Source organism: Tiliqua scincoides, chromosome 6, assembly GCF_035046505.1.
Source record: "Tiliqua scincoides isolate rTilSci1 chromosome 6, rTilSci1.hap2, whole genome shotgun sequence".
Lineage (NCBI taxonomy): Eukaryota > Metazoa > Chordata > Lepidosauria > Squamata > Scincidae > Tiliqua > Tiliqua scincoides.
In genome coordinates this window covers 65,413,744-65,435,321 of record NC_089826.1, presented here as the reverse complement: position 1 = coordinate 65,435,321, position 21,578 = coordinate 65,413,744, and the positions used below count along the sequence as shown (strand labels likewise).

At 44.2% G+C, this 21,578-nt stretch overlaps 1 protein-coding gene and 1 pseudogene across 1 annotated transcript in view; one reads left to right on the top strand and one right to left on the bottom strand.

Moving 5' to 3' along the window:
• The window catches only part of DLC1 (DLC1 Rho GTPase activating protein), a 228,071-nt gene that overhangs the window by 182,218 nt on the left and 24,275 nt on the right, over positions 1–21,578 (bottom strand). Inside the window, exons 2-3 of the mRNA XM_066632836.1 lie at positions 7,790–7,939; positions 4,696–4,875 (exon numbers count right to left, since the gene is read on the bottom strand). Coding sequence (XP_066488933.1) covers positions 4,696–4,875; positions 7,790–7,939 — 330 coding nt within the window. The remainder of the gene's footprint in view (positions 1–4,695; positions 4,876–7,789; positions 7,940–21,578) is intronic.
• On the top strand, positions 8,466–8,582 carry LOC136656198 (5S ribosomal RNA; annotated as a pseudogene).

The following is a 21,578-nucleotide window of genomic DNA, read 5'->3' as shown; positions in this document are numbered from 1 at the left end:
TACATTCCTTTGTCGCTTGCAATTGCCAAATGCATTGTTAAAAGTTTAGAAATCAGTGTCTGTGTTGGAGTCTGGTGAAGAAAACCCTGAACTGATGGAATCAATAACATACAGATGACCCCAAAAGTACAATCCAAGCTAAATAGCCCTACTGTGGTGAGCCTCTTTCACAGTTAGAAAGACAACCTCTTTCTTTCTTCTTTCTTGGTAGAAGACAACCTCTATTTATCAATCATCCAGATACAGGAAAAATGGAACACAAATGGAGCCATATGACTGGAGATGTTCGAAAACAGTGAGTTTTTTTAGAATTTAGATTTTTCAGAAGTAAGTCCATTGTGTTCAGTAAGACTTAGGCCAGTGGTTTCCAAACTGGTGGGTCTCAACTCACCAGGGGAACCAGAAGAAGGCCATTTCCCCTTGGTTCCATAGCAATCATGCCACCGGTGGGAGCAAGGAGTTTTTACCTGGGGCATTGTGCTGGCCTCCAGCACAGCGCAGGGCACTCACAGCCCCCTCTGCGGGCCTTTCCTCTGCTGCAGGTTGACCTATTCACTTATAATGGCCTTCAATGTTGCAATTTCTGATTATTTTTCCACCATCTATTAAATTTAGTACTAGGTACCCAGTATTAACTCTGGCCTAAACACTTTGAGTGAAGTTAATATAATAATGACATCAACTGTTTTGGGATGTTTTTCCTGAAATGTTTAAATTCATAGGCAGTGGTTCCCAAACTCCTACAAGGAGCTTGGGAACCACCAAAGTAGGTGAGGGGCAAGGGCTAAGGCAGCGACATGATTCCCCTGCTAGGAATAGCAGATGGGTTTCCTACCTTTTACCAGAAGTGTGGGCCTCCAGGGGGTGCAGGGAACCCTGTGGATGCTTCCACAGGCCTCCCCAAGCCTCAGAAACTGTAAAAAAAAAAGTTATCAGAAGCCGCTTCTGGATTCTGATGACGAAAATGGAAGTGGCTTCCAATCTCTTTTTTTTAATAGCTTCTGAAGCTTGGGGAGCCCTATGGAGGAATCCATAGGGCCCCCTATGCCCCGCCCCCCGTAATCTGATGTTGCTGGTAAGAAAACCCCCCTTTTGTTCCCAACAGTGGCACAATCCTGGAGATTGCATCCCTACCTTCGCCCTGCCCCTTAAAGGGGCATAGGTTAGTGCTTCATAGGCTGGTGGGCTGTGACCCACCAGTTTGGGAACCACTGTTATAGGGATTTACAGAATAGTTTCTGCAATACCACTGTATAACTAAGAGACCTTTTTCTGTTACTTTCAATATTATAATAATAACTAAATGCATCCTCAAAGTATTCCCTTCTAAAAATACCAATGAATCTTAAAAAAAATTACCATATCAGTGCAAAAGAAGAAAATAAAATACCTTAAGTGGGCTTCTTAAAAATAACCCAGACTTCCAAAATGGAAAATATAATAAAAAATAAAGCTGAGAATAATATTTTATTCAATAATATTATTTATATATTTATAGAATTTATTCCCTGCCTAGGTCACTCAAGGCAACTTACAAATAAAATATAAAATATTAAAAACTTAGGTATATATAATAAAACAATTAAAACAATAAAACACAATAAAATTTTAATCCTAATTAATATACATTCATAAAAAAGTGCCAGCCTTCCCCCCCCCGCCATCAGCATTAAAAGGCTTCCCTGAATAAAAAGGTCTTAAGACCCTGCCGAAAGGACTCTAGAGAGGGAGCAGTTCTCAATACATTAAAAAGCAATGGGCAACATTGACTCCAATAAAGAGACCAGTACAAAGGTTTCTCTTCCAGCAGTTCTCTGATGGACAAAAAGAGATCTCTTGCAGCACAACACTATACATTTTTACTCAAAAGTAAGTCCCATTTTGTTCAATGGAGCTTACTCTCAAGTAGGGGCTTAGCACTGCAGCTTACTTTAGCCATCCATTAATGGGCAAGCAAACAAAACGTGTTGGAACTTTCCTGCACGATTGTTAAGACACATTTTTATGGTCCTTATTACCTGGCTCAATTTATGTTTGCATGGTACTGAGTATGCAGTTGAGCTATATTTGTGGTTTCAATAGTGTTGGAAAGTACTTCCAACCAATTTAGAAAGAAACCAGATCATTTGGAACCAATGTTCTTTGGCTGGGGGAAGTCAGATACCAACATGCAGAGAGGTTTCGATCCAAGTGCTGAAATATTTTAGACATGCGTGGAAATACGTGGTTCCAAAAAGCTTGAGCAGCCTTAGATTTTCCATCCAGGGATCTGTCAAAATTTCCTCCTCCATTCTGTATTCCTGGTTCTGCTTGAGAATTTAATGTATCAGATCATGATTTAAAGGTATATCCTCTCCTGCCCACAGCATGCAGAAGCTGGGTGACCACCTCACGCTAGCCCAGCACTGGCTGGCGCCAGGCTAGCACAGGTGGGAGCCCTGCAGCGAGGCTCGAAAACGAGACTTACGGCATGTTTGCGACAGTGTTCAGTGGCACGGAGTCGTGCCACCAAGTACAGGATTGGGCTCTTACTTGCTCCAGCAGCTGCAGGTGCTCCATTAGTCCATATCCAGGGTCACCGCCAATTCACACAGGCAACCCTGGCCCATGCGCCATTGCTGCGACCACCAGCAGCCCAAGCCTTGTGCTGACAGAATGCAAGTTCCATCAGTGCGAGGCTCAGACAGGACTGGGCCCCAAGTCTAGTCAGTACCCAAGTCAGGGCCAAATCCTATCCAATTTGCCAGTGCTGGTGCAGCTGTGCCAGTGGGGTGTGCATTGCATCCTGTGGTGGAGAGGTAGTCACAGAAGCCTCTTCAAGGTATGTGCACATTTGTTCCCTTACCCTGGGGCTGCATTGAGGCTGCTCCGGTGCTGAAAAGTTGGATAGGATTGGGCCCTCAGTACCGAAGAATTCTACCTATGTTCAAGTGTAATATATGTAATGTATTGTAAAATGTAATTTGGTTCTGCTATGGGCAAATCATAAATTCGGAGCCAAATTCCACTTTGTTTTGGAATAGATGGTAGCAGCCATATTGAATTCCAAATATACTTCTGACTGAGAACTACAGTAAATACATCTCCTGTGACCACTCCAGAGACTTGTCTGATCTACTGTCAGTGCCTGGATAGGCAACAAACACCTAAACACACAAACACTGCCATGCATAAGCCAACAAATACCCACACTCACACACGCTATTTTTAAAAAAATTGAAATTGCACTTCAGAACTGAACATTTAAATTCACACAGATAATTCAATGCATTTAATTTCACCATGCAAAGAAAATACTCATTGTTCACCTTGCATCACACATTTGTGCTGTCACACAAAATGTAAAAGCTTATTTTTCTTGTTCGCTATTTCAGAGCTACATTACACAATGCATATACTCCAAAACCATCCAGCTGAAGCCAACCGACTCATATAGTTTTGACCCTGTCAGAACATACTTCCAACTGATTTAAACAGAAACCAGATCATTTGGCACTAATATTTCTTAACTGAAAAAGGGGGGGGGAGGGGGTTAGAAATATCTTTGCTCACATCCAGTTGACCCTATCCTATATTTTTGGATGGTTGTGAAGCTGCATATGGATTTATTTTTATTTTATTTTTCACATTTTTATACTGCCCTTCCTCCAAAGAGCTCAGGGCGGTTTACACAGCTGCTGCTCCCCTCCTTCTTGTCCTCACAGCAACCTGTGAGGTAGGTGAGGCTGAGAGAATGTGACTGGCCCAAGGTCACCCAGGAAGCTTTGTGGCTGAGGGCGGATTTGAATCTGGATCATCCCGGTCTAAGTCCACCTCCCAAACCACTACACCATCCTGGCTCTCATGTACGTACATATCTGCAAGTTCTTTGTGGGAGAGGAGGTAGAAGCTGCCCCTCCTTGTCTACCCTCTCCTCCATTACTATTCTTACTCATAAATCTGTAGCCCAGTCTGCCAAGTGAGGGCCCTATCCTATTCAATTTTTCAGCTCCGGTGTAGCCACACTGCAGTCCCCGTGGTAAGGAAACAAATGTTCCCATACCTTGAGAAGGCCCCAGTGACTGCCCTTCCACCATAGGATGCAACACCCACCCCACTGGCACAACTGTACCAGCACTGAAAAATTGGATAGGATTGGGCCCTGTGATGGCAGCCAGTAGATCTGTGTATGGGAAGGGATGAGAAGGTTCACTTCCAGAGAATTTTCCCAGCCAGTAGATCTCACATTCAGGCATTTTCTGGTCAGACATGGCATGCAATTATCCAACGAATACAAAACCTCCTTTAATGAGGAACTTGTTTTTTCACAACCAGAGCCACCCCACTGCCAACAGAGCACTAAATAGTGCATCTACCTGAAATTTGGTGCATAATAGCATCAGGTTTCCCTGGGAGCATTTCAATAAAATAGTCCATGAAAATAGCAGAAGTGAGCACATCCTGTAGGCTACTACACTGGCTCCCTGAGTTGATGGATGGCTGCGGTTGCACAGGACATTTCTGTAGTGGTTTAACGCAGGCACAAAAGAGCCAGCTGTTTCAAGGTTGGTACAATCTGGCTTCTTCAGAATGGAACTGGTATCTTTGATGGAGTCTTAGTGTACCTGCAGCCTATATTCAAAGGGCCTTTTCTTCCTCTTTGATCACTCCCAGTATTCAAAGCAAAGTCATTTGTAGGAATGATTTCAAACTTACCCCAGTCTTTGGTTTAGCTCCAGAGCCAGCCATTGGAATGGGGAATGTTCGGTCAGCACCATAGGGATGAAGAGGAAGAGGAGGAGGTGGTGGGGGTGGCGGTGGCGGTGAAAGCTCGTTGGTTTGTGGGTGGCTCAGTGTAGCAGTGTCCACTCCACTTTCTGGATGCAACTCCAAATCCTGGTATTGGGGAATACAAATCTCTTTAGTTAAGTATCCATAGCCTTTAATTAATACGCTTACAGTATAATCGTATACACCTACTCAGAAGTAAGCTTCATTGAGTTGAATGGAACTTATTCGCAGGTTGCTGTGTCTAAGACTGGAGCCTTAGTTACTGGAAATATACTAGGACATTACATAGATTATTGTTAAATATGTACAACCTATTCCTTTTTCCTCCTTTCACTGACACATCCTTGTCAATAAAAAAGTGACACCTCTGTTCAAAAACTAAAAAGCCCCTTCATGATCAAAGCTGCCATGGCCTTAAATAAGAAAAACAAATTTAGTTTTGTTTAGGAGTCAGACAGGAGTTTCAGGAGTCTGGCATGTTTCTCTTTGTATTTCCTGTGCATCTGAGATTATGTTCCCACCTTTTGTTTTCAGAAGCATTTGAAACCTCCCCAAACATCTGGAAGTCATTATACAGCTGGAATGACATCATCATCTGGAACCTTTTGCAACTCACAGGTGAAGCCTCTTGTTTTTGAGCATAAAAATGTGAATGGAACACTCGGTAATATGTCTCAAAGTTTCAAGTCCTTTGTTACATTCCCATGGGAGGATCATAATCCGGTATATACTTGGGCTCAGTTAGGTTCCATTGAAAAGAACAGAGCATATAGACATGTAACTGTGTACAGGATTGTGGCCTAGGGATATATAAATGTAGCATATTTCACTTTTGAGTATTCAAAGCATTTCACATGAATTGTCGTAATCTTACAACAGCAGGTACTGTTACCCCCATATTGCAGCTGGGAAGCTGAGGCTGAAAGGGAACAGCTTGCCTAAGGGCACCTAGTGTGCTCACAGGGACTCATGAGAAGTGGCATGGTCCTCATGAAGTCTGGATTAGGCAAGACTGTCTCTGTGAGACTGAGTTCAGGTTCCCAGGCCTCTTCACTGTTTGAGGCTGGATCTTGCATCTCAGTAGCAGGTACTGACTTCTCCCCACCTCAAGCATGAGTTCAGGTTGGGATCAGGACAGTTAACGGAGATGTGAGATTCAAACCAGGGATGCCCTGATTTGCAGTTTGCTGTGTTCACCACTGTTCTACAACCTGTCATGTATGTGGTTCATGCAGAACAGTTTACAGCCAGGCCTGTTGGGCTTCATCTATTGTCAATCCAGCATAAATTCAGAGAGCAACATGGAACACGCTCAACATTCTCTTGTTTCCACATATTAAGAGGAAGCTTAACAGTAGTGGAAATTTGCCTTTCCAGGGAAGTTTGCTCACCACTGTTGAAAGTGGTATTTAGGAACTGCAGATAAACCCAAGGCCAGGTCATCACTACACATGCAGCAAAATCTTGGGTAGTATAGTGAACACTACTACTACAGACTGCAGGCAGAGGTGTTGTTTTCCCCCCTCCTAATGTTCCTCATGTATAAAACTGAAAAAAATAGTACACCAAAGAAGAAGATGCTAGTTCATCCCACTTCCGGCTGTGCTGGTTTTTCTACTTCCAGGGAGTTCCTACTTAGAAAAGTATCCAAAAAACGTTAGTTCCCAACTGAAATGGTCCAGTCCATTCCACCATCTGTGGATTATATCACTTCATGCCATGGTATGTGCAGGATAGACCAAGCCCCACCCATTAAAATGTGGAGGATGTGTAATAACTGGGCTAAGAGGCACTTTTGAAGTTGTACTTCTCTTATATTTAGCAGAGGGAAAGCAACTGACTCTATTCAAGCCAGAACAGCATATTTTCTGGTGTCTCTTTTGTACCTTTTTGAGATTGTGAACCCTCTGGGATGTGAAGGCATTTATAAATTTTTTTTTCATATGTGAACCATTTAGTGAACTTTTTTTGTTGTTGTTGAAAAGTGATTTATAAATATTTTATTATAATAATACTGCTGCAGTTCTGGCCGTCTTGACATTTAAATAGCAACTGTGTAATATCTCACAGATTCAGCTTCCACATCTCACTGCTTTGTATTAGGAGAAAAAAATAAGTTTACTACAAGGATAAACAGGAAGAATAATACATCATTTGATGCACTGAGACACAATCCAGTGCTAAATTCTCCTTTGCAAGCCCATTGAAATGAATGGGAGTTGCTTAAGAGCATGGATTGTGTCTTTAAAAGTGGTATACTATACAACCAATAAAACTCTCATTCTCTGATATATAGCAGCCCTTTAAGAATAATCCTGTACTGCGGAAATAGCAATTTTCTCATCCTTTCCCATATCATAAAACACAGTCCCATTGGAGAAAATGGTTATCTGAAACTAAAATAATGCTTTCTAGCCTGAATATTATTTTAACAGAGAAAAGCTTTGTAACTAGCCCATCAATGGCTCCCTGCCCAAGGCACTGCATCTTACTAAAATGTGGATCAAACAAAACCACAAGAGGCAGATGCAACATTTCAGGTCCTACTCTTGAAAATGCAGCACCAGTTACATCAGGGCCAATGATGGTGTGACTCTTACTCCAGGCTAATTGGCTTAAAAAAGCAGTGATGCTTTGAAAAGAGCCAAACCTCTTTTGCAACCATCTTTGTTTCATCTTAGCAGTTCCATAATTGTTTCCATATGGAAGGATGCCCAGAAGGAATAATAGCACAATAGGATAGCACAATCCTAGGCATGCCTACTCAGAAGTAAGTCTCATCAAGTTGACTGGGGCTTACTCCCAAGTAGCTGTGTACTGAACAGTAGCCTAAATGAGGAGCTGGAAACTTGGAAAGAGAACACAAAACAGACCCCTTTTATTTATTTTTAAATCAGAAGTTACTGGCTGAAACCTAAAGATCAATGTCAGCCAAGAGATCAACAGAGAGACAGTGAGAAAGAATGAGTACAGGTAAAAACATACAACTAGAATAAGGCAAGGAAATCAAGCAGCTCACAGGTATGTGTCGTCTTGAGTGTGTCGGTGTACTGGATGGTGAGGCCCCTGAGCTGAGTGCGTTCTCAATATCTTGATCCAGCTGATCCAGTTTCAGAATGAGCAGCACCATGGAGTCCAATCGTGACTGATCTCGACCTTCTCTCACTTCCTGAGGATCAGAACACGCAATTACAGAATCTGAAAGGGCACTTCTGGGAATGAATAAAAAACTCTCTGTTCCCTAATTTAACAAAACGACATTGAATAATAGGCAGCAAACTCACATTTGGGGAGGGGGGGAAAGGGAAAAAAACACCACACTGTTTTCTCTCATCAATGGGGCGTTCAGTGCAAAGCCTTGACTTGCTGACCGAGAAGCATTTTGCATGCAACTTAAATATATTTCTGTGCAAGGACTGTGTAAATGAGAAAGCTTTGTTATGTGCTCTTTGACAGAAATAAATTGCAGCAAGTTTCACCCATCTTGGGCCTTGTTTTTAGGATTCCTTGCAACAGTAGTAAGTTTTGCAGGGCGCCTCAATGCGCTGTGTAAGCTGTCCCTTCACCTCACTGTCAGAGCCATTCCCGGCAGGGAGAGCAAACTCCTGACAAGGTTAGTAGACTCCTGGTCTAAGCCCTGGGTTCTCCTAACATGAGAACACTGCATTAAGGGTATCTGCAAAGCCATTAACCCTGGAAGCAACTGTTACCCTGCACATGCCCGATCTTGTCTGATCTCGGAAGCTAAGCAGGGTCAGGCCTGGTTAGTACTTGGATGGGAGACCGCCTGGGAATACTGGGTGCTGTAGGCTTATACAGTCTTTCGAGACTGAAGGTTGCCGACCATTAACCCTGGAAGACTGACAAAAAAGGAAAGAGTTCATTTGTTAAAACAAGACTGAGGGCCCGATCCTATCCAACTTTTCAGGGCTGATGCAACCTCACTGCAGCCCCAAGGTAAGGGAACAAATGGCACCTTGAGGAGGTCTCCATGACTACCCTCCCCACTGCATGCCCCACTGGCACAGCTACCTACATCAGAGCTGGAAAACTGGATAGGACTGGGCCCTAAATATTTCCATATTTGAACTGATTTGTATAATAAATTGAGAGCTGGTATAGCTTATAGGTGAAGACATTGATGTGACTCAGGACTTCCTGGTTTCAAATATCACTTTTGCCATGATTAGCCATGATTTCTTGCTAGGTGATTTTTCGCAAGTCATTCTCTGTCAGCCTCAGATGCAATATGGGACTACTATTAACCCATATCTTATAGGTAGGGCTGTTTGAAAATGGTTTTATTTTCATGATTGAAAAAAAATGAAAAAGGCAGAAAGTGGTGTGATGCGTTTTTATTCCAAGTTCTCATATTTTTATTAATTTCAAACACTTTAAAAGTGTGCTAGGTAGGCGATATAGTGTCAGCAGATACAGCTGTAGTATTATTTCTATCTGGAAAAGTAATCTATTTTAATTTCTAGAAAATATTTTAAACACAAACTGTGATGTTTTGTGTTTTTATGTGCTTTTAACAGTTGGGAGCGATTTAAGTGTTTCTGCTGCCGCTTCCTTCAGCTCTTCATTTAGTCGCAAGGACCACTGACAGTGGACTCTATAGGTGGTAAATCCAGAGGATTAAACAGCAGTTCCACAGGCTCAGGGACCCGATCCGCATTAGTAGTAGATGACCGTGAGAAAGGGGGGCACCCATAAGGAAGGGCGGAGGACAGAAAACCTCTACTTACTATTGTAAGGACTACATTTTAAGGACTATATATTGTAAGGATTATCTGTTGGCAACCTTCAGTCTCGAAAGACTATGGTATCACGCTCTGAATGATAGTTCTGGAACAGCGTCTAGTGTGACTGAAAAGGCCAATTCGGGAGTGACAATCCCTTCCACATTGGGAGCAAGTGCAGTCTGTCCCTGGTCTGTCTCCCTGGCTATGGGCCTTCCTTCTTTGCCTCTTTGCCTCAGACTGTTGGCCAAGTGTCTCTTCAAACTGGGAAAGGCCATGCTGCACAGCCTGCCTCCAAGTGGGCCACTCAGAGGCCAGGGTTTCCCACTTGTTGAGGTCCACTCCTAAGGCCTTCAGATCCTTCTTGCAGATGTCCTTGTATTGCAGCAAGATAATATATGTATAGTGTTTTGAACATTCAAAAATGCTATATCAATACTAAGCACTATTATTAAAGCTTGATTTCTTCTTAGTTATCAGTATAAATCACTTTCATGTACAAACCAAAGGCTTTTCTAGCATACATTTCACAGTTCAAAAACTATCGTTAATTCACAGTTTTGCAATTTTAGGGAGGGCACCAGGATGCAGGTCTCTTGTTATCAGGTGTGCTCCCTGGGGCATTTGGTGGGCCGCTGTGAGATACAGGAAGCTGGACTAGATGGGCCTATGGCCTGATCCAGTGGGGCTGTTCTTATGTTCTTAGTTTTCTTAGAATTTTGCAGTGTTCTTTGAAGGAGTTGTGCCCTGACTGTATAATCTTACTGTTAAAACCAATTTTATTTTCACCGTTAATAAATACAGGCCATATTGTTTGTTAGCTTATATGCATTCCTGCATAGAGAACAGGAAACCCCACATGCTTTCACATATTTTTCTATACATTCCATGTCTGGAGGATGGAGGAAAAAGGAAGTATACTCCCTTGGAAGAAGCAAAGCATTCTACTCAAAACATTTTGGTCTTATACCAAGCACTCAGGAATTCCATATAGGAGCCATGCATTCCTATATTTGTCGAATGTCAGGCACTCCTGGCCAAATGCTGGCAAGGTCCAGCCTTCCATGACGAGAGGCAGCAAGTTCAGTGCCTGGAGTAGAAGGACCAGCTGGTTATCAGTCAGTCAGCACAGAGGGAAACAATAGTGGCTCCCATCATCAACTAGTTGCATGGGTACATTGGAACAAAGTGACTGGAACTCCCAGCATAATTTGGTTCTTCTAAAAGCTACTGCAGGGCTGCCAACTTGGTTAATCTTATTGTGATTGAAAGCTCTGAAAAGCAGCCACAGGGGACCCAATTAGGATTGGGCTTGGGGTGGCATCAGGGTTTGGCCTGGTCAGACACTGGTTAAGGGTCCCTGCCCATCAGATTGCTTACCTGGCCAGGCCAACTCTGAAATCCTCAATATTGGTGGCAGTGGTAACACACATGTACCATAAGGAGGAAGGAAGGGGGTTATTGTGGGAAGTTAAGTTCAAGGCTCTACCTTAGGACTCCCAGTAACCTGGCTCTGGCACTGACTGGGCTGTGACACAGGAATAGGCAGGTCCAGCCCTTTCCCCCTACACCACACCTCAGTCCAAATTTCTCCTTCCCAAGCTGCTATTAGCCACTGAGCGGAAAATTTACAGGAATAAAAATTGCCCTTTCATTACTAAGGGTGCAATCCTAAGGCACGTTTGGGCTGACACAAGTCCTTCGCGCTGGCCCAGGAGGGTCGCAAATATTTCTGCCTTCTCGGGAGCTGGCTGGGCAGGCGCGGGGACAACACAAGGATCTGGGGAGGACAGGGAAGAGGCAGGGAGGAGGTGGGAGGTGGGTGGTCCCAGGGGTAGGCGGTTGGGGAGTGGGAGGTGGGGCTGGGACCCCGCAGTTATGCTGCTTCCCAACCCCCATTCCTGAGTAGAGTGAAGAGGCTGCAAGCTGCTCTGTTCTCCTTGGACTTATGTCACTTCTGGAGGTGGTGCAAGTCCGAGGAGACCCATTGGGTATGCAGTGGCTTACCCGGGGTTCCTGCTTCCTGTTAATCTCTCTGTACCATGCAGGCTCATTGCCTGCATGTTTGGGTCTTCATTTAAAGAAGAAAGTTAAGCAAGAAGTACCTGCACTGCGAGTGCTCCTACAAAGGTACTTGTAATGGGTGCATGGGGGTGCGCTGTTCAGCCATTTATCTCCTGGAATGTTCCAGAATGGCAATCACAAGATAGATCTCTCCCTGAATTCAGCGTTTATCCCTGCATGATTGCAGGGAGCAGGGTTAACACACTTGCATCACCAAAGAGGCAGGCCTAAGCAGACACACTCTGAAGAAGCTCTGAAGACACACATCTTCATCTCCCCATGGAGACAAAGCAGGGCTATACCCTTCAGCAGCTTACTCTTCTTCAGGCTTCTAGATATGCCTGCAAAGAATGAGAGCATGTTGTATGCTGGAGGTCTAAAGAGGAGCATCCCTGCTGGAAATGGTTGCACACCAGGCACAGTGGCAGTGCACTCTGCTAGGGGCTAGTACAGAGTGAAGAAAGAGCAGAGTAAAAATGCTTCACACTGAATGTGCTTTACATGTACTATTGTGATATCCTCACCACAACCCTGTACAGTGAGCCACTGCTTTTATATCCATCTTACAGTGGGGTGGAGAAGGAGCAGCTTGTCTCAGGGAAAAGGAAAGACAGGGCTTGAACCAGGCAAGTCCTGATTTGCAGCTCATTCTCTTATTTTATTTTTCTATTTGAAAAATATATACCCCACCTTTCCCATGCCAAAGCAAATGCCCAAGGTGGCTTACAAAGCTCCATAATAAAATGGACAATGTATCACAGCATTAAGTTCGGAATCAAAATAACCTTTATTGGCATACATCCAAATCACAACAACCCAGCAAGAAGTATTGCTGGCAGCATAATGATGTTTTACAATTTCATACAACTACATCAGGTCACAAGATTAAACAAAATCTATAATTATCCTTAACTACAGAACTTAAAAGAAAGGTGGTAAATTAGATTTAAAAAAAGATATAACAGTCATGTGTTAGCTAACAAATTTCCACACCATCAAGGAGCTTAAAACACTACCTGTATCACAGCTTGTTTGTTTAACACCACTATCACAAATTTTGAAACCTCCTTCAATTTCTCAGGTGAACAATCTTTTAAGAGAAGCTTTATTTTTGCCATATCTGAGAGGCTATCCCTATTAACCAGGACACAACATTAAGGGGGCAAGCCTAACCAACTTTTCAACACTGGCCTAGCTGCAATACAGCCTCAAGTTAAGGTAACAAACATGCCCTTACCTCGAGGAGGCCCCCTTGACTGCCTCCCCACTGCAGGATGTACAATGTGCATGCCACATTGGTACAGCTATATCAGTGCTGGAAGGTTGGTTAGGATTGCACCCTAAGTTGAATAACTGAAATCATTAAACCAGAACAAAATAGAAAACCCCCAAACCCCCACCTTAAAGCCATTAGGACAATGTAACAATTTGCTCAAGAAGAGTAGTCAAGCCACTGCACTGTTACTGAGGCGCAGATGGCAAACACCCACCCAAACAGATGCCAAACAAAATAGGTATGTTTTGAGCCCTTGCCGAAAAGGCAAGAGGAAGGGAAAAGCCCTCCAGAAGGGAATTCCATAACTGTGGTGCCACTACAGAGAAGGCTCACCCCCACGCTACCATCCCTATGCAATACCAGCTCTCCTTCTCAGAGTAGAATCCCCTCCATTTATTTGATATGCATACCCTGCCTTAAAACAAAAATGTCAAAGCTACCCAGACCTGCACACACCGAGGGCTCAACACATATAGGAAACAAAGGATAATGCCTTGAATTTGCAAATACAGAGGGTCAAAGCTGTGGCCCAAGGCACCTTCAGGCACTCCCCCATTTTTAGGTCCGCCATCACCAAATGGAAGAATGTTATGAAGTGTTTTAGTTTTTATTTGAATACTAAACCATTCATTAAAAAATATTTTGCAATTATTACTTTTCCACATGGTATACCGCAGAGTTAAGCAGCTAGTAAAGGTATCCATAAAAGCCTAAGAATTATACCCATAAAACTAAAGTATGCAGAAAATCTTGAGCAGGGCACTGAAAAGGACAGCAGTCGTCTGTGTTCTGTTTTCCCGGGTTGCCATAATCATGCAAAGGTATTTCTTACCTAGCAATCTCTCTGCTACCAATTGGAAACTTTCCTCACCCATTATTTTCCTATATTTAACAAATGCTGGTTATTTTAGATACCCCTTTATCAAACGTGTCCCAGTGGTACTCCCAAGCGGTCGCTTTAGTAGAAGCTTCTCCCAAAAAGCTCCAACACTTCTGAGAGAGCTCCAGAAAGCACTTTCCTGCTCCATCAGGGTTGGAGAAAGGAAGGAGAGCAATCAGGGGATGCTCCTTCAGCACATCCTTCTCTCCGTCCCTCCCCCTACACCAATTGGCCCCTTTGGCATCACAGGGCCTCTGAGGAAGTCTGATGGCAAAGCAGGAGGGCAGAAGGAAGCAACAGTGCTAGTTACTCAACCTAGCAACTCATGCCAACACTGTCATGGGGGGGGGGGCTTCAGGAGTTTGCTGGTCAGGGACCAGCCCTTGGTGACTGACTGATCTGGCACTGGCCTAGAGTAGTATGGTAGCACAGCAATCTTCAACTAGTGTGACATGGCACATTGGTGTGTTGCAAATGGCCTGCAGATGTGCCACAGGAGTTTGGAGGAGGGTCATTTATTAGGGCCACTGGGGGCTGTGAATGCCCCACCGTCACTCCATTAGACCAGCAATTTTCAACCTTTTTCATCTCACAACTCACTGACAAGGTGCTTAAATTGTCAAGGCATACCATCAGTTTTCTGATCATTGACAAGGCATACCATGCTGTTGGTGGAGGGCTCACATCCCCGAATGGCCCTACTAATAACTGACCCTCTCCCAAATTCCTGCAGCACACCTGTAGACACATTTGCAGCACATCAGTGTGCCATGGCACAGTGGGTGAAAATGGCTGCATTAGATTATGGCAACAAATTGGCCCTCTGCAGTTATTAGTTCCCCAAGCTGGGAGGATTCAAGAATGCTGGGTCTCAGGTGTCACTATCTGCAAATTATTTCCTCTAACCACCAAGTGTTCTGTGGCCTTTTAAAGGCCAACAACATTATTTCAGTATAAGCTTTTCTGAACTACAGTCCATTCATCAGATACATGAAGTGAAATTCCCCAGTAGGCAGGTATACCTATAAAAAATTGGAAAACAGCAGACTAAACTGTGAGAGGAACATAAGAACAGCCCCACTGGATCAGGCCATAGGCCCATCTAGTCCAGCTTCCTGTATCTCACAGCGGCCCACCAAATGCCCCAAGGAGCACACCAGATAACAAGAGACCTCATCCTGGTGCCCTCCCTTGCATCTGGCCTTCTGACATAGCCCATTTCTAAAATCAGGAGGTTGCACATGCACATCATGGCTTGTAATCTGTAATGGATTTTTCCCCCAGAAACTTGTCCAATCCCCTTTTAAAGGCATCCAGGCCAGATGCCGTCACCACATCCTGCGGCAAGGAGTTCCACAGACCGACCACACGCTGAGTAAAGAAATATTTTCTTTTGTCTGTCCTAACCCTCCCAACACTCAATTTTAGTGGATGTCCTCTGGTTCTGGTATTATGTGAGAGTGTAAAGAGCATCTCTCTATCCACTTTATCCTTCCCATGCATAATTTTGTATGTCTCAATCATGTCCCCCCCCAGGTGCCTCTTTTCTAGGCTGAAGAGGCCCAAACGCCATAGCCTTTCCTCATAAGGAAGGTGCCCCAGCCCAGTAATCTTCTTAGTCACTGTCTTTTGCACCTTTTCCATTTCCATGTCCTTTTTGAGATGTGGCGACCAGAACTGGACACAATACTCCAGGTGTGGCCTTACCATCAATTTATACAACAGCATTATAATATTAATCGTTTTTTTCTCAATACCTTTTCTAATGATCCCAAGCATAGAATTGGCTTTCTTCACTGCCGTCGCACATTGGGTCGGCACTTTCATCGACCTGTCCACCACCACCCCAAGATCTCTCTCCTGATCTGTCACAGACAGCTCAGAACCCATCAGCCTATATGTAAGTTTTGGTTTTTTGCCCCAATGAGCATGACTTTACACTTACTTACATTGAAACGCATCTGCCGTTTTGCTGCCCATTCTGCAGTCTGGAGAGATCCTTCTGGAGCTCCTCACAATCACTTCTGGTCTTCACCACTCGGAAAAGTTTGTTGTCGTCTGCAAAGTTAGCCACCTCACTGCTCAACCCTGTCTCTGGGTCATTTATGAAGAGGTTGAAAAGCACTGGTCCCAGGACAGATCCTTGGGGCACACAGCTTTTCACCTCTCTCCATTGTGAAAATTGCCCATTGACACCCACTCTCTGTTTCCTGGTCTTCAACCAGGTATCAATCCAGGAGAGGACCTGCCCTCTAATTCCCTGACTGTGGAGTTTTTTCAGTAGCCTTTGGAGAGGGACCGTGTCGAACGCCTTCTGAAATGAAACAAGGCTGTCTCATAACGAGCTTAACGGTATGCAAGATCAGCACAGTGACAGTTCACAATCGGTGTGAACAGCCTTAAAAATTTCCTTCTCTATACATCTACTACAGCAGAAGCCCTGCTCGGAGGCAGGCTGGGATCAAAGGTAACTCCTGGATCTGAAAAGGCCAGGAGTGTACCTACAGGGGCAGTGGTGTGGTAAGCATTGCAGGTGCCACAATGTGCTGTGTATCCAGTCCCTCCCATTTGCCATCAGAGCCATTCAGGGCAGTGACTGCCTAGAATGGCTCCAATGACAAGTGGAAGGGATTGGTTAACATAATGTTGTGGCACCTGCAACACTTACCTTGCTGCTGCCTACCATGCAGCCAACAAGACTTACTGCCCACACCATGAGACAGTCCCCTGAAACAGGTATGAAACTTTGATTAGAAACAGTGGGTTTCAGCAGTAACTTGGCTGTTGATCCTTCTTAGATCTCTTTCTTTCCTCTTGTCTTCCATTCTGATCTGCACACTACCTTTGTTGTTTCACAGTACTATATAGACGATATACCAAGGTTAACCAAGGATAACCCTAAGCAAGAGCAAATGTCTTAGGGATAACCCTAAGCAAGAGCTTGTCTTCACCCCAGATCAGCACAATGCGACGCTCTGGTCAGTTGTCTCTATGGTGCAATGCCGCAGTGGGCATTGTGCCCAAATTTTCAGGCAGACACAACTGCCCAGAGTGTTGCATCATCCCTATCTGGGGTGAAGATGAGCCACGATGCGCTGAAACGGAAAGCTCTGCACAGAGTGGATGGTGTCTCCTGAACCCCAGATCAGGCCTGCAGGACAGGGTTTAGAGGGAGCTGATGTAGAGTAACAAGCCTATGTACATCTACTCATAAGTAAATCCTATTGTGTTCAGTGGAGATTATTCCCAGGAAAGTGTATATAGGATTTCAGCCATACTTTGGCCTCAGACAAGGCAAGCCTGGATTCACATCGTACGATAGCTCACTGTGCCACCTTGGGCCAAATCACTTGCCCACAGCCTAATCTACCTCAAAGGTTCTTGTAAAAAAACAAAAACAAGAAACAGTGTGAATTATTTATCCTTATCTGTGTTGTTAGTCCTTTCTCACCTGCATTATAGCATGAACAAATACGTTCAAATATGTACTTTCCTGTCCTCTTTTATTTATTTATTTATATTTATTTTGCCCGCCCACCCCTCCATTGCTGCCCTCCCACCTTGTTTACCCTTTGGGAAGGGGCCCAAAAGAAACTTTGTACCCTCTGATAAAATTCCTCTCAGAAGGCCCTGGGTAAGCTTACTAGGTGTGAGAAGGAAACAGCACAACCACCTACTTGCAGGTAAAAAAACAGGAGCATGTTATGGAGGGCTGTTAAGCATGGAAGTGGGAAAGGAAGAGGTGGAGCTAACCAGTAAGTGGCTCTAGGGGATATAAACACCTGGACATGGAAAATAAAGAGAACAGTCTCCAATTAGATGGTAGTCAAGTCACTGAGCTCTGGGAGGCTCAGAGGACCAACCAAGTGATAGGAGGACTGTGGGGTGGTGTGTAGTCCTCTCTTCTAGGCAGTTTCTGAGGCCTCAAAGGACCGGGTTGGCCCTGGAGGGGGACCGAATGGGAGAGGCTTTGGGCAGGCTAACAGGTGAGGAAACCAGAAGGGTTGGCATTGACTTGGGACCCCACAGACTCAAGGCACCCAGAAATATTGCAGTAATGCATTTTAAAGTTCAAGAATGGTGAACTCAAGCTGCAATCCTATCCGTAGTTACCTGGGAGTAAGCCCCATTGACTATAATAGGGCTTGCTTCTGAGTAGACATTCGTAGGATTGGGCTCTCAGTTTCTTCAATTTATGTTCAAACATGTGCACTAACTGAAGCGTCATTTGCATGCCCTTCTCATGACATGGGGATATTTCTCCAGGCTGCAATGCTGTGGGACTAGATACATCCTTACAGTGGTTCTGGTATTTATCCAGAACCATGCAGTGGCATATGGGACTGGGCTGTGGCTCCCATGTCTCTGAGTGCATATGATGGGTGTTTCACATGTAGACTGACCCTCAGGTTGTGCTCCTATGCATGCTAGCTTGGCAGTAAATACCAGGGAGACTTCTGAGAAAATGGTTGTAACATAGCCTTTAACATCAGAGGCAAGAGTCGCTGCTGGACTGGCAATGCAAGCTTGTTCACCCACAGAAGAAAGAGTCCTTTTACCAAAAGAGCTGGCAAAATTCCTCAGAGTGCCTTTGATCTGGGGCCAGTTGGCTAGAGCCTGAAATCATACATTAGTGCTATACATTTCACAAGATGTCAAATTCTTCGTCAGTGTCTTACTTTGTTTAAAAGAAAAACACTCTGCTCAAAGAAGAATAGAAAGGTATTCCAGTCTCTTTTCATCCTCGGTCAAGTCGTTCATCTCGGCTGACAAGAAAGGTTGAGGATACTGCAATACATCCTCCTGCAGAAGGATCTGCTGACTTTTGCAAGCAGTTCTATAAATCAGATGGAACCTGGTTTATGTCCTCTTCTTCCTGCAGCATTGAGCAACGATAAACTTGGGAACTGGCGTGGGAATTTTATCTCCCTCTAACATTTATATCTCATATTAGGCACTGATACTAATGCAGCATTGTACCAAAATAAATGACCGTGATGCCAAAAGAGAGTATTTCCATATGGTGGGGGGAAAAACACAGCAGCTCCTCTTCTCACTGCCTGTCTCCCTCACAAAGGTTATGTGGTACAGCCCAGATGTTTAACAGACAAATTATTCTTTCTTAATTTTTTTTAACTTGACTGACTGTCATATGAAAGAAAATTGAAGTGTTTATTTGTTACCAAGAAGCTTGCAGCAGTTTTTTTTTTAAGGCCTAGAGTAGCTTACTCAATGGACCAACTGTCACATTACATTTCAATACCTTCTGGCCTGAATTTGAATCTTGTACTGAGGCAATGACCACTTGAGTAGCCCACCATAAAAGGCCTTAACTGGTTTGAAAATATCAAGGAATGACTGAGGGCCCAATACAACCCAATTTTTCAGTGCTGGTGCAGTTGTACCAGTGGGGTGTGGGCTGCATCCTGTGATGGACTGTAGTCACTGGGGCCTTCTTAAGGTATGGGAACATGTGTTCCCTAATGATGGGGCTGTATTGTGGCTACACTGGAACTGGAAAGTTGGATAGGATTGGGTCCTTATTTTTGTCTGAAGGCCAAACTACATGTGATGTTAGTTATGACATTACCCATAAGTGCACTTGCTTTTTATGGTGTAAATAGCATTGGGGGGGGGGATAAAATGGAAGGTCAGTGACTGTGGGGAGAAGTAAGGGGACGTTAGGGCAGTAGTGCTGGTGGTGAGCCAGCATGCCAGTGGGAAGGCCCTTCCGTGTGCACTGATGGAGTGATAGAGGCCTGCCGAAGAAGGTAAGCCCTGTACAGGGAGTCGAAGCAGATGGGGGAGAGCAGGGAAGGAGTTGGATGGATAGGAGGGAATGAAATAGGAAAAGATGGGGTTGGGGATGGGTAGATCAGGCCTGAAAGGGGGTCAGGGTTGGCAGCAGCATGTTCAAATGGCCTTAGCACAGCCAATGTCATGCAAACCACAGCCCTGTTCAGACACTTGCTTCACATGGAGGAAACTGCATGCTGGGTGAGAATGAGAGCATGCTGATAATTAAGTGATGCAAGTCACAGGGACGCTCTCCCCCAGGTAGAGTGCTTGTTGCTGGAATGGACAGGGAAATGCTGTCCATGTTGGAGGTGGCAGCAGGGCTTTGGGAGTGTATCTGTGCAGGAATCTCGCTCCCACCATCACCACCATGCGATACATGAATATTCATCATCGTCATACCTGAGAGATTTTTTTTAAAAGCCATGTTCCAAGGAAAAACAAAACAAGGTAGCTATTGAGTACAGTATTTGGAATCACACTGAATCTGTCAATGTTATGCCAAGCCCCCAAGATAAGCACAAGGACTGTAGCCAACAGCCATTCATAATGTAAAACAGAACTGAAATAAAAAGCCAATTCAGTCTAGATTGATCCTTAGCCAATGTCATGTCACTGTGGGCAGCTGCTCAAGGAAATAAAATATTTTGCCTACAGATATTATTTTATTATCCTGTATTAGAAGAGATGATACTGGTGATAGTGTCCAAATTATCCATCAGACCATCTTGTTGAACCAGAAATGATGCAGAACTGCTGAGACCCAAGAGAGTGTCTGCAACTGATATTCCTGTATCAATACGGGGTTTAGTTAAATTCTTAAATTCTATAAGGGTTTTTGCATTATAGTACAAGTTTTCAACAAAAAGGATACCTGGAAGTCTTTGGAAACTAATCCACTGACATTGATCCACTTTTTGATCTGCTATAATATCTGTCTTCTCATCTCACAGTGTGGCTCTGCTGTAAATGACGAACCATGGAATCAACTGGGTGCTAAGGTGACGAAAGGAAAATCCCTTTCTATGGTCATTAGTGTGTGTGAAAAACTCAAGGTATCCATCTGAGCGGTCCAACTTTGGGCAGCCAGGAGGCTGCATGACCCTTCTGTGACCCCCCCCCCACTGTGCTGACCTGGAAAGAGTTGGCGGTGACGTGATGACATCACCACCAATTACTTCCATGCTCTGAACCACCAAAGTTATTTGGCAGGCTCAGGACATGGGAGAGGTGGGTGCAGTGGGGCTTTTGTATCTCCCTGCTGCACTGCTCCAGCTTCTCCTTCTACAAAGGAGAATCTGAAATAGCATGGCAGGGAGATTGAAAAGCCATGGGAGGAGGCAAGAGAAAAGGATCAAAGTGGGAGGAGATAGTGGGGAGGCTGTGGTCAGGCTTCTGGGGACTGCCAAAAAGGGCTTTGTGGGCCGCATTCTAGACCACCATGCTCTGCATCAGCAATTTTCAATTTTTTTCATCTCATGGCACTCTGACAAGGCACTAAAATGTTCATGGCACAGCATCATTTTGTGAACAATTGGCTAGGCACACCATGCTGCTGGTAGGAGGCTCACATCCCCCATGCTCTACTGATAAATAACCCTCCCACAAAGTTCCCACAAAGTTTTCAACAAAAAGGATACCTGGAAGTCTTTGGAAACTAATCCACTGACATTGATCCAGTTTTTGATCAGCTATAATAATCTGCTATAATCTGTGTCACAAAGTGACACACCTGCAGACCATTCATGGGCACACTGGTTGAAAATCACTGTTCTAGATTATCCAGAAGGCACTTGATTATGTAATCTACACTTTGGCATATTCCTTTCCTGTGTCAGTCAGAATTTCATTGCAGAATAAGTTCCTTTTTGAACTGAATGCAGTGAAAACTTGAACTGTAGTGCCTTTGTAATAACCAGTTTGTTTATTAATGAGTGAACTATGCAAGTATCACAGGAGTGGAGAAGCATAAGCAGGCACTGCTGGTCCCAAGAGAGCATTGGTCCAGGTCTCCCAGATCTTAAACTAGCTCCCAGTTTTTCAGCTTTAT